This window comes from Phascolarctos cinereus, unplaced genomic scaffold (assembly GCF_003287225.1).
Source record: "Phascolarctos cinereus isolate Bilbo 61053 unplaced genomic scaffold, phaCin_HiC Scaffold_5;HRSCAF=322, whole genome shotgun sequence".
NCBI classification, from domain to species: Eukaryota; Metazoa; Chordata; class Mammalia; order Diprotodontia; family Phascolarctidae; genus Phascolarctos; species Phascolarctos cinereus.
The window spans coordinates 50,830,455-50,844,324 of NW_027555958.1; the positions used below are offsets into that span (position 1 = coordinate 50,830,455).

General features: G+C 43.5%; 1 protein-coding gene across 3 annotated transcripts in view; it reads left to right on the top strand.

Moving 5' to 3' along the window:
* Positions 1-13,870, top strand: part of IGSF3 (immunoglobulin superfamily member 3) — a 130,716-nt gene that overhangs the window by 70,980 nt on the left and 45,866 nt on the right. For all 3 annotated transcript variants that reach the window (XM_021002665.2, XM_021002680.2, XM_021002689.2), the window contains exons 3-5: positions 991-1,368; positions 5,980-6,390; positions 13,127-13,516. In XM_021002665.2, coding sequence (XP_020858324.1) covers positions 991-1,368; positions 5,980-6,390; positions 13,127-13,516 — 1,179 coding nt within the window. The remainder of the gene's footprint in view (positions 1-990; positions 1,369-5,979; positions 6,391-13,126; positions 13,517-13,870) is intronic.

Sequence of the window (13,870 nt, forward strand, 5' to 3'; positions counted from 1 at the left end):
CAGTTCCTCACCCTAACTAGATTTGATCTTCTCATTACGTAGTTTGTTAAGTCATTTTTTGGGGTTTTCTTGTCAAAATTGCTAGAGTGGTTTGCCGTGTCCTTCTCCAGTTACCTAGTTTCCCACACTTTTTTGTTACGTATTCAAGCATTCTGACAGACGTTGTAATTAGTTGTGTTAGGTCATCCCCTCTCTTGTCCTTCTTGCCTGGTATGCCCTCTCCTTCCTTACCTCTGTCTCCTGGCTTCCCTGGCATCCTTTGAGACTCAGTTTAAATCCCACCTTCTGCCAGAAGCCTTTCTCAGTCTCTCCCCAGTAAGATTTCCCTCTGAGATTACTCTCCCCACTTAGACTGTATTGTATATATCTTGTATATACATAGTTATTTGCATGTTGTCTCTCCTGCTGGAATGTGATCTTCTAGGGGGCAGGGGCCATGTTTTTGCCCTTCTGCTTATACGCGGCACTTACCACAATGCCTGGCACATAAATGATTGTTGACTGACTTGACTAAATAGAAGCAATAACCATGTTTTTACTCATTATATTGTAGCCTTCACTTTAAAACAGGGAATCTGGGAAATATTTTCTTCTTTTTGTATGGATTTGTGTAATCAATTTAATTTCTTTTCATTTTGGGGGTATTACTGTACTTTGGTACTTATCAACACTTTCCCACACCTGTATTAATCCTGCTTACAAACAATTAAAGTAATTATTCCTAAGGGTTAGACAGTTAAAGGCAACAAAGACCTGGTCTTGTAATGTGAAATTACTGTATATGTAAAATAGGGTTGCTACCTTACTAGAGTGAGTTTTAATTAATATTTATAAATCACAGGAGCTGGTAAGACATTTATATTGCAATTATTACCACTGTCATATGAGCAATAAACTCTTTGAACAATGCGGGCCATTTTGCATTTTGGTCTGATCTCTCTCTCTCTCTCTCTCTCCTCTCTCTCTCTCTCTCTCTCTCTCTGTGTCTAGGTGTGGTGTCAGCACAGAGACAAGTCACTGTTCAAGAGGGACCACTTTATCGCACGGAAGGCTCCCACATCACCATTTGGTGTAATGTCAGTGGCTTTCAGGGACCCTCTGAGCAGGATTTCCAGTGGTCCATTTACCTGCCTTCTGCACCTGAGCGGGAGGTGCAAATTGTCAGCACCATTGACTCTTCCTTCCCATACGCTATCTATACCCAGAGAGTACGGAGTGGGAAGATCTATGTGGAGAGAATCCAAGGCAATTCAGCCTTACTGCATATCACAGAATTGCAGGCCCGGGATGCTGGGGAGTATGAGTGCCACACACCCAACACAGATGAGAGGTACTTTGGAAGCTATAGTGCCAAGATGAACCTCATAGGTAAGGGGGCCAATGTTTTTTAAAAAGGGAAGAATGCCAGAAACTGGATTTTTTTTGCCTTCCAGTGCCCTTGCCCTCTGTATAATAGAGCTTTATTCTGTATTATGTATTCCAGTTTTAAAAATTCACTATTATGAAAACCCACAGTCCCTCCCTTATTCCCCATTCTTGCTTTCCTTACTGTTTGCCTGTATAATAAACTGTGCTGCACAGATACTGACGTGAGATTTAGAGTAAGGAGAAGCATTACAGATCACCTTGTTGAATCCGCTTATATTACAGAAAAGGAAATTGAGGCTGAGAGGGGTGCAGTAAGTTACTTGAGTTCACACAAAAGCAGCAGAGCTAAAATCTGAAGTTGGCTCTGTTGACTGCAAATTGAATGCTCTTTCCACTAGATCTAACTCCTCTAAATAAAGTATTTGAGTTTGATTTACACATAATAGGTGGCACAGTAGATAGAGGCACCCTGGGCCTGGAGTCAGGAAGACCTGAATTCAAATCTGGCCTTAGACCAAACTCCTCTAAAGAAAATATTTGAGTTTGATTTACACATAATAGGGGGAACAGTGGATAGAGCACTTGGGCCTCAGTCACTAGCTGTGTGACCCTGGACAAGTCACTTAACCCTGTTACCTCAGTTTCCTCATCTGTCCAATGAGCTGGAGAAGGAAATGTCAAAGCACTCCAGTATCTCTGCCAAGAAAACCCAAATGTGAGGTCGTGAAGAGTCAGAAATGGTTGAGCAACAACAGAAGAAACCTGGGGCTGAAACTTAGAAGTAGCCCTTCCAGGTGTCAAATGCTTTGGAGAAGAATAAAATGTAGACTGACAAAGCCCTGTGTGGGTCATAGGGAGGTTGTTGGGATGGGGGAAAGGATACAAGGATTAGGTAAGAAAAACCCATCATGATTTCAAGGAGATTGCAGGCTGGTAGGGGGATAGATCACAACACAGATAGCTGTAATACACAGCCAGTGCATTCTTAAGTCTGCAGGGTGCCTCCTGAAATATAAAAGAGAAAGACCTGGGGAATCAGGGAAGGCTTGCAGGAGAAGGTGTGGGCTTTAAAGAATGAGTAGGAATTCAAATAAGTGAAGAAAGAGGAGAGGACATTCCAGGTAGAAGGATCTGCCGGAACAAAGTGGAGCAGGATTTTGCTCTAACACGGTGAAAAGAAATTGTGAGGAGTAGAAATAGGGAATTAATGTTGGGAAAGTAGGGGTGGAGAACCTGTGGCCCTCTAGGTCCTCAAGTTTGACCCTTTGACTGAATCCTAAGAAATTTGTTATGTAAAGTTTCGATTCAATCAGAAGGCTGCACTTGAGGACGTAGGGGGCCGTGTGTGGCCTGGAGGCCGCAGGTTCGCCACCCCTGGAGCAGAGGGAAGGAGAAAGACAAGTTTACAAAATTCTTTGGGGAAGGGTGGGAAGGCTTTCAGCAACTGTAGAGCTTCACATAGGATTCAGAAGTGCATGGGAAGCTGTTACAGTGGAGAAAGGATGAAGTTGATGTGGTCTGGCTCTTTATTTAAATACCGAGAGCCTTTCCCAAGTCGTGTAGCCCCATGCATGAGAAATGGCGAGCCAGCTGCTTTCTTGGCCAAGATGCTTGGTAAAGGATGGTAGGAGTGGGAGGAAGAAGCGGGTGGAAATCTGGAAATTCGAAGGGTGGCATTGGTCACAATGCCTGTGTGCTGCCAATGCAAATGGATTAAAAATAACTAGGTTGTTGAGTGTCCTTCTGTCACTGAGCCAATAATGTGCAAGTCTTCCTTTCAAATTCTTATTAATTTAATTAGGCAGAATTGTTAACAGCTCTTAGTTGACACAACTCACTATCTTTTGTTTACTTTTATTCCTCTAGAGGCCCTGTACCCCAACAGGTGGCCTTTTCAACCAAAGTAGTAATTATTCCCTCCCCCTCCCTACCCCCCAAAGAGTGTACTACAAATACAACAAGATGGTCTGAAGATCTGGGGCTGGGGAGGGAGGAATTCTGAGGACCTGGGATAGAGTCACCACTACTGGTGGTTATTACGCTACAGTTGCCTGCATACCGATGTGTGTGATTTACCAGCCTGGTATATGAAAATCCACACTTAGGCAGCAGCTAAATTAGAAAATGATTATTCACATTATAGTGGGATACTTCCATTGCTAAAAAAAAGTCTTTAAGTGACTTTCTTAGCATATTTTAAGTATTTACCTAGAAATCATTAACGACTTAACAGGAAAAGTGAGGTTTAAAGTGTTTTGGAGGAGGGATCAGTTAATCAGTGAGTATTTAAGTCCCTATTCTATGCCAACCACTATGCCAGGAATTAGAGACATAGAAACAAAAATGAAATGAAACATTTTATCAGAGCGAGACAACATGTATGTATATGTTGTTATCAAGTTGTTTCACTCATGTCCAACTCTTTGTGACCCCATTTGGGGTTTTCTTGGCCGAGATACTAGAGTGGTTTGCTATTTCCTTCTCTAGTTCGTTTTACAGATGAGGAAATTGAGGCAGATAGGGTAAAATGACTTGCCCAGAGTCACACAGCTAGAAAGTGTCTGAGGCCAGATTTGAACTCATGAAGTTGAATCTTCCTGGTTCCGAGCCCAGTGCTTTGCCCCCAATATGTATATAAATATGGCCAAGATATGTAAAAGATATATTTTCTGGGCCAAGAAAGGCTTCGTGTAAGTGTTGGTTACATTGAGTTTTGAAGAAAATAAGGGATCCGCAGGGGTGGAGATGAGAAGGGAGTGCATTCCAAGCATGGGGGACAGCCAGTACAAAAGTATAGAGGCTGGAGATTGATTGTCATCTGTGAAGAACAGCTGGAAGACCAGCCTGACTGGACCATGGAGTAGGAAGAGAGCAATGCGTAATAAGTTGTAAAGGTACTTTAGAAGAGCTTAAAAACTAAACAGAGAAGCTTATACTTAATACTAGAAGTCATAGGGAGCCATTGGAGTTTATTGAAAGAAGCAATGACAGGGTCCAACCTGCACCATCATTTTAGTCTCTGTAAGTAAGTATGGAGTAGGGAAAAGAGAGCCTTGAGTCAGGACACTGGTTAGGAGGCTGTTACAGTGGTCCAGGCCGTAGTTGATGAAAGTCTGAAGTTGATGAGTGGTGGCCTTGGGAGTAGAGAAAAGGGGAGCAAAGCACGAGATAGAAGGAAATAAAATGACAAGATTTACCAATTAATTGAATCCATGGGGTGAGGGAGATTGGGGGTCAAGGATCATGCCAAGCTTGTGAATGGGGGCAGCTTGGAAGAATTGGCAGTGCCCTCAGCAGACCTAGAGAAGATTTCAGAGTAGTGGGAGGGGAAGAGATTTGGGAGTAGAGAAGATTTCAGGGTAGTAGGGGTGGGGGTGGAGGTAGGGGAGAGGAGATTTGGGAATAAAACGATGAGCTCTGTTTGGGACTGGTTGAGTTTAAGATGCCTATGGGCGTTGAGCTTTTAATCTTCAAGACAGAGTGTGCATATGGTGCTCAGGAGAGAGTCTGTGCCTTGCTATATAAATTTTGAGAGTCATTTGCAGAGATAATCATTTAGACCCATTAGGAACAATGAGGTCACCAAACGGGAGGGTAGAGACAGATGGAGAAGAGGGCATAGGACAGAACCTTGGAGTACACCTACAGTTGGGAGTCTGATATAGATAATGAGCTGGGAAAAGGGAAGTGAGGAGAGATCAGACTGGTAGGAAGGGAGCCAGGAGAGAGCAGTGTCATGAAAATCCAGAGTGGAATAATTATCTAGAAGGAGAGGGTGGTCAGCAGTGTCAAATTTAAAAACTGGAAAGCTTCAGTTGAGAAGTTTCTGCTGTGTGGAGAAATGAAAACATCTTTGATGTAACATAAATCAACAGGAGAACCCAGGCTGACTTTTAAAAATTTGTACTTACACAACTTTTCAGGGAACTCATTTATTATGTAAAGTGACAAACCTCATATTTTACACGGGGTGTTGTAAATTCCCAGAATGTCAGACCCACCCATATGCATATTCATTGTAGGCATAAAAGCCCATTCCCATGCCAAATAGAAAAGATTTTTGAAGTATCTGTATCAGAGCTCCTTCCCCCCAGCCCTCCCTGCCATTAGCTCAGATAATTGATATTTGACCATTTGTCTGGGTTGCTGCAATGGGGGAAGGGACTCCTCCAGTGTTGAAGAGAAAGGGAACAAGCATTTATTAAGAACCTACTATGTGCTAGGCACTTTAAAATATTGTTTCGTTAGATGAGGCTGTACATTCTCTTGTCACCCTAAGATTCTTTGATTTTTATAATTTTCTTTTGATCTTTTTTGCTATTATATCCCTAGTGCATGACACATAGCTGGTATTTAGTAAACATTGGCTGGTTGACAAGTCATAGATTGAGGGCCGGAAGGGACCTCAGAGGTTACCAAACCTATCGAGCTCCTTCATTTTACAGTTGAGGAAATTGAGGCCTGGAAAGGTAAGCTGACTTGCTGCCCAAGGCTACTCAGGCAACTAACAACAGAACTGGGTTTCGAACCCAGATCGTCTGCTTCCAGTTGAGTGTTGTTTCCATGGCATTGGTGTAGTGTTCTTACCATGTTTACTTTTCCATCCTGTAGTGATCCCAGATTCCCTTCAGGCAACAGCGACACCCCAGACGCTTCAGAAGGTGGAGCAGGACTCTTTGGAACTGAGCTGTGAGGTGGCCACGGAGACATCGCAGCACAGCCACCTCTCAGTTACCTGGTACAGGCAGAGGGCTGGCGAGAAGCCCGTGGAGGTGATCTCTCTGAGCAGGGATTTTGTGCTCCATTCTAGCAGTGAATATGCACAGAGGCAGACCTTGGGAGAGGTCCGCCTGGACAAGTTGGGCGAGACCACCTTCAGGCTCACCGTTTACCACCTGCAGACATCTGACCAAGGCGAGTTCTACTGCGAGGCTGCTGAGTGGATCCAGGATCCTGACAAGTCATGGTACCCCATGACCCTCAAGCGTTCGGAAGGAGCTGTGGTCAATGTCCAGCCAACTGGTTAGTATCTTTGAGCCTCTCTTCCCTTCTCCTTGGTTAGTGCTTTATTTCCCCTGGATGCGTGGGTTGTTTGGCACTAAAGTGGGTAAATTTGGAGGCCATTAGAAGCCAAAAAGATGTTTATGTATATGTGGCATTGATGCCACATCTAGATATCTTTACAACCAGGCCGGGTATCATAGACCACTCTGGGCAAGCAGCCAAAGTAGGCTCAGAGTTGTTGAGGGATGGGGTGTCTGGAGACGACATTAATTGTATTGAGTGGGTAAAGATAGAAACAGAAGCCCTTGGACACTAACTCAGAGGCTGCTTTTTGGAGAGACTAGCCTGTAAGGTAGGGACAAAAGAAAAGAGCTGGGCTGGGAAAGAGTTCTCTTCAATCTTCCATCTGAAGATTACTATGTTAACTCATTATTCTTGCTAACTAGATGTTTAATTCTGTTGTTTCCAAGCTGCTAATGCTGTCAGCATCCTAAATTAAGTGCCTTGGGGCAAAGCCCCAACTGTCCTGTCCTAGTTATGACTCTGATGGTTAATTAAATATTGGATTTACCTAAGGGCCAATGAGGTTGGGGTATATTTAATGTAAATACTTTAAGAAGGCCTGTCATTTTATTTGTGTAACATGAGGAACCTATACAAATTGCTGGGCAAATTGCAGATTTCTGGTATGTAATCCCAGAATGAATCCTGGCATACATTTATGTAACTAATCTCAGGAGGGTGGAGGATGTTAAGTTAGTTTTGTGGGAGTTTAATTAAATCATGTGCTCTACCATAATGGTTGTTTATGATAGAAAATAAGCTCCTTGAGGGCAGAAACCATCTCTTTTTAAATTTATATCTCCACTTCAGTGCCTGGCACATAGTAGGTGCTCAAGAAATGCTTGGTTATTGACGGATTAATTATGGTAGGGAGCATGGAAACTATTTCCCCTTGAGAATGGTTTCCTGACGTTAGATTGTTCTAACTCCCAGTGGCCCTCAGAAAAATAAACGATTCGGGGGTTGAAGGAGCACCATGTTGAGACAGTATCTCTTTTGACTCTGAGTAGGAAATGGAGAAAGACCAGAATATACCTTATATATTTTTCCTCTGTTAATGTTTGAAAACAGTAGCTAGGATTCCAGGCCCCTGCTGCTTCCATGGACCACAAGATAAATAAGAGATAAGGAGCTGTCCATCATGAGCCATAGTTCTAGACTGGAGAGCTGATGTCCTGTGTGTCAAATGTTTGGTTTTGCTACTGGGAGCTGCTGGTGTATGCTTTTGTAGGGGAAGGCTTTCTCTGATGGCCCTGTGTTGCTAGCATTTAAGTTGTTTTGAATCTCTTTGTGAATTCTCCAAATATTCTATTCTAAAAGGGTGCTGGTAGTGTTGGGGTTGAGTGAGTGGATGTTTGAGTGTCCTGTGGAAGGATGAGTCTAGGTCAGTTCAAGGGACAGGATAGCAAAGTTTGGATTCTCCTAGTTGAAAAAAAGTCAGAAACTTTGGTTTCTCACGCTGCTGTTACCGTTTTGCATGGACTTTTCTTCAGGCTCAGAGATTCTTAACTTTCTTGTGTCTATGGAGAGCTTTGGCAGTCTGGTGAAGTCTGTGGACCCATTCTCAGAATCATATGTTTAAATGTGTAAAATAAAATATACAGGGTCACAAAGGAAGCAAAAGATAACCTTTTTTTCCCATCCAAATTAAGGGATACCACCCCTCTTCCTACCCCCATTTCCCAGATTAAGACCCTCTGTTCTAGCTGTTCTGTGCCTTCAAATGGGGTCTACATTTCATGGTTAGGTAGCGTTTATTAATTTCCATAATGATATGAAAATCTAATGGGGTGTGAGAGCTTGAGGCCATGTCATTAACTGGTTGCTTCCTAACCAGCTCCTGAGGACTAGAGTATTCAGAAGCTTCTGAATCTTTTAGACATCCTGAAATGAATTCGTTTGACAAGAATGTATTAATCAGTCAGGAAGCACTTATTAAACTATTGTGTTTCAGGAGCTGTACAAGGCTTATATTTTATCTAAGGAGGCACGTGTGTGTACACACACACATATCCACATGTATTTTATACCTACATCCATATCTACACATGTGCATGTTTATACCTGCGTATGTATGGGTATATGTATAAGTATATTTATGTTCATATTAGAAACAAGATAGTTTCTGGTGATGGGGATCTTTTAAATTGTCTATCGTAACCATTCAAAACAGGCATTTATTAAGTACCTACTGAGTAACAGACCTTAAGTGTAGGTATTGGGATTACAAATACAGAAATGAAATGGTGGTTAGCAGCTGGGAGTGGGGGAGGTGCTCAGGAAAAGCTTTGTGGAGAAGGCAGTGCTGGATCTGAGTTTTGAAGAAAATGAGGAATCCTGAGGCTGAAGGGGGGGTAGTATTTCAGGTATGAGGGACAGGTGGTCCCCCCATGGAAGGGATAGAGTCTGACGTGTCAGGAATAAGGAGAAGACTATTTGTCTGGGCCACAGAGTGGGAGAAAGAGAGTAATATATAATAAGGTTAGAAAAGTAGGTTGGGGCCTCGCTTGTAAAGGTCCTTAAATACCATAAAGAGGAGTTTGTATTTTATTTTACAGACAGCGGGAAGTTGGTTGATTAGGAGAATGATGTGGTCAGACCTTTACTTTAGGAAAATCACCCTGATAGCATCTACTGTGTTCCAGACAAAATGGTGGGTGTTAGGTATAAAGACAGATAAAAACAAAGACATCTCCCCCTCAGGGAGCTCCCATTTTACTAGAGGGAGACAATGTGTGCATGGTTAAGAAAATACAAAATATGTATGAAATTATAGTTGGGGTGGGGAGATGATGAATACTGGGGAAGAACAGAATAAAAGCCTTGTGTAACAAGGGATACTTGAAGGAAGTGGGGATGAGGAGGGAGGGTCAGTCTGTGAAAGCCTCAGAGTTAGGAAATGGAATGTCAAGTTTGGGGAATGACAATGAGGCCAGTCATGAGGGGATGTCGAGTGTGTGAGAGAGGATAATGTTCAATTGGTCAGGAAAGGCAGGCCAAAGGGGAAGGGCTTTCCTCAGCCTTCTTACTTGGTAACTCTGGTCTTTCATCCCTATCCTGAGGAACTTTAAGATCAGTCATGAACTCTGAGTGCACTTGAATTAGGTTGCCTGAGTTTAATCTTCTTTATTTTAATCATACCTACTTGGAGTTAGGATTTTCGAAATCTGACATGCAAATTCATCCAAGTTCCATCTTTTTGAAAGACAATCCCAGATTAACTGAAAGAGAAGGTTGTGGCGTCAGTATATCACCTCCTGTCTGTTTAGCTACAGTGATAGCTGGCTTAAATTAGTACCCTTCCCAGATCATACTTAGTGCTGCGAAAATAGTTCAGGGAGAAGTTGACTGGGAGAAGATTGAGAAGGAAGCTGGTGGGTGCTGAAGCAACCATGGGGATATGGTTCTTCTCCCTGCAGGAAAAAGCAGGGGGGAGGTGCAGCTAGGTGACTCAGTGGATAAAGCACTGGCCCTGGAGTCAGGAGGACCTGAGTTCATATCTGACCTCAGACCAGACAGTTGACACTGTGTGACCCTGGACAAGTCACTTGAGCCCAATTGCCTCACTTTAAAAAAAAAAAAAAGGAAAAAGCAGGGGTGGGGAATCTGTGGCCTTGAGGTCTCAAGTGCAGCCCTTGGACTGAATCTAAACATCACAGAACAAATGGAAAAAAAATCTTCCTTCCCCAGCCCTGATCCCTGCCTGCTTGCCTGCGTTGTATAGGAACTACATGACAGTGAAGAGGCAATTGGACACGGTGGAAATAACTCCGGCTCTGGAGCCTGAGGAACCCAGGTTCAAATCCTGCCTCTGATGCTTACCAAGTCCCTAAGCCTGTTTCGTCATCCGTAAACGTTGGAGTAGGCCACCTTTAAGGTCATGTCTACTCTAATGGGGCAGTGCTAGGTGGCGCCATGGTGCACACAGTACCTAGCCTGGAGTCGGGAAGAATCTTCTTTCTGAGTTCAAATCCAGCCTTAGACACTTCCTAGCTGTGTGGCCTTGGGAAAGTCACTTAACCCTGTTTGCCTCAGTTTCCTCATCTGTCAAATGAGCTGGAGAAGGAAATGGCAATCCCACATGGGGTCACAGAGAGTCAGACACAACTGTAAACCACCAAACATCTAGCTCTAAATCTGTGATCCTAAGAAAGTCCTGTTTTGACAGCGTCACTTCTTCCCAACAGGATCATGCTCCGGATTTTTCATCTTTTTTTTTCTCCCTTTTTTAAAAAAATGGATATAAGGATGATAGGACACTGGGTCCCAATTTTTTTTTCCAGCTAGTAAATTTCAAAGGTGGGATTTGAAATCTGGTCTTCCTGCCTCCAGCCAAACTTAGCCCTCTCTCCACTAAGCTATGCTGCCTTCATGCTGCCTCCATCTGTTAGTGACTAAAGGGGCAAAGGATACCTCTGACCTCCATCCCTTCCTTCTTGGATAAAACAAAAACCTTTTAAGAATGTTTGGGAACCCCACTTAAGAGGTTGTCCTAAAAGATTGGGTCTGATTGGTGGACTGCTACTGAGAAGTTGACTTTAATTTCTCCCATATGAGTCTGTTGAGTTTGCCTGTCTCGCCATATTTGATGATATCTGCTGCCATGGTATCATCCTCAACTCCTTACTCTTACTCTTACTCACTCTGCTTGTCCAGTATATTGCCAAATCTTGTTGTGTCTGGCATGACACCCTCTGTCTGATACATCCTTTTCTGTCCCATCACACACACAGCCACTACCCTGTTTTTTAGTTCCTCCTCATTTCTTGACTGCAATAACTTTCTGATTAGTTAGCCTCCCTACCTCAGTTTCCTCCCCAATATACTCTATTGGCCACTTGGTTACCAAAGGGATTTTCTTTCTTTTTCTTTCTTTATGGGTGAGGCAGTCAGGGTTAAGTGACTTGCCCAGGATTACACAGCCAATAAGTGTCAAGTGTCTGATGCCGGATTTGAACTCAGGTCCTCCGGACTCCAAGGCTGGAGATTTATCCACTACCCCACCTAGCTGCCCCTGAGATTTTCTTAAAGTGCAGATGGACAGGTTTTTCCCCCAACTTAATAAATTCCAGCGGCTCTCTGTTACTGCTAAGCTCAAATAAATGTCTTCTCCTTTGCATTTAAAACTCTTTAGAACCTGACTCTTTCCTACCTCTCCAGTTCTCTTATCTTTGGCTTCTTCCTGTGTATTCCTGGCCTCTTTGCTCGTTCCTCCATTTCCTCCCTTCATCCTTTTTCACTGCTGACCCCAGGTCCTGAAATGTTCTCCCTCCTTATCTCTGTTTCTTAGAATCCCCAGCTTCCTTCAGGGCTCACCTTAAATGCCACTTTTTGCAGGAGGCCTCCCCTAGGTTCCCAGGCTGGTAGAGCCTTCCTCTCTAAGATTACCTCTCTTATTCTACTCTTGATGTAACGTATGTGTGTGTACATCCTTATGTATATACATATGTATGTATGTGTGTGTGTGTGTATATTTATACACACACATACATACATATATACATACCTATTTATTCACATGTTGTCTTCCCCATTAGAATGTAAATTCTTTGAGAGCAGGGATCATTTTTGCCTTTCTTTGTATCTCTAGAACTTGGTATAGTCCCTGGTACATGGTTGTTGCTACTGTTTGGTCATTTTCAGTTGTGTCCAACTCTTTATGACCCCATTTGGAGTTTTCTTGGCAAAGATACTAGAGTGGTTTGCCATTTCCTTCTCCAGCTTCTTTTACAGATGAGAAAACTGAGGCAGTCAGGGTTAAGCGACTTGCTCAGACTCGTGTAGCTCAGCGTCTGAGGCTGGATTTGAACTCGGGTCTTCCTGACTCCAGACCCAGTGCTCTCTCCACTGAACTACCTAGCTGCCTAGTGTAGAGTAAACAATTAATAAATGCTTATTGAATAGAGCAAAATCTCGTTCTCTTCATCTTTGGATATTTATGAGTAATGGGGGTAGGTGGAGTGCTTCATAAACCTGACCAGCTGATGAAGGTGGGATAGACAGGTTTTCCGAAATTCCTTTTCCCATCCTGGAATTTCTGCAGTGTCCTTATTTTTCTCTTGGATGTGGGTCAGGCACGGTTTTGAAAGAGCAACTGTTTCCAAATGATGCTGGTCAATTCTAGGGCTGACCTGGAGCTTGGATCTATAGCCACAGGTCTTAGGTACTATCAGTCCAACATATGAGAGAGAAGAGAAGGAATAGAGAAAGAGAGAAGGACGGAAAAGGGAGATAGAGAGGGAAAGGGGAAGAGCGGGGACAGAAGGGAGGGAAAAGAGAGGAGAGAGGTAGAGACAGAGAGAGAAAAAGGGAGGACATTTATTAAGTGCTTAATATGTGCAAAAGGTTTTGCTGTGTACTGGGGGTACAAATTCAAATCTGAAGTCAGTTTTTGCCTTCAAGGAGCTTATATTCTTAGAATTCATGAATCCAGGCTCTTGGGTCAGTCTTGAAATTTCTCTGACTTCTAGGTGTCACTTGGTTCTCCAGTAATCGGGTCCTATCTCTCACGGTCACAGTTGTGTTGCTATTATCTTGGAATATTAGGTCAGCTCTATCAAGTGATTTATTGACATACTTTGACGAGTTAGGAACCTATATTCCTCTGTAGCAGATTGAATGATATGTATCTTTTGGCATCAGTGACCCCCCCATCTCTTCTTTTCCCCTTTCTGTTCCATTCCTTTCTCAGACAAAGAGTTCAGTGTTCGACTAGAGACAGACAGACGGCTGTACACTGTTGGTGAGCCAGTAGAGTTCCGCTGCATCCTTGAGGCTCAAAACGTTCCTGACCGCTACTTTGCCGTCTCTTGGGCTTTCAACAGCTCCCTCATTGCCAGCCTGGGGCCCAACGCGGTGCCTGTGCTTAACAGTGAATTTGCTCAACGGGAAAGCCGGGGCCAGCTCAAGGTGTCCAAAGAGAGTGACAGCGTCTTTGTGCTGAAGATCTACCACCTCCGCCAGGAGGACAGCGGTAAATACAACTGCAGGGTGACAGAGCGAGAGAAAACGGTGACTGGCGAGTTCATCGACAAAGAAAGCAAGCGCCCCAAGAACATTCCCATCATTGTGCTTCCACTCAGTAAGTAGAGAATTGTGTTTCTCTCCCCCCCCACTCTTTCCTATTGTTTTTTGGTTTGCCAAATGGTATCCTTGATTAAGGGAAACTGGAGGGTGACAGATGGGAGTGGGTAGCACTCAGCCTTGGTAACCACTCTGCTGGGGAAAAACAAAATACTTAACCTCCCTTCCTTCTACAGCTCCTCTCTTTCAGTACTCACTGTACCTCTTTAGGTAGGCAGAGCTTCAGAGGAGGGGCTTGAGACCTACCAAGCCTGGGATTGTACAAGGACAGACTCAGGCTGCAACATCTACACACGAGATCATAGATTTAGAGCCGGAAAGAACATTTATAAGCTATCAGATCTTCCGTTCT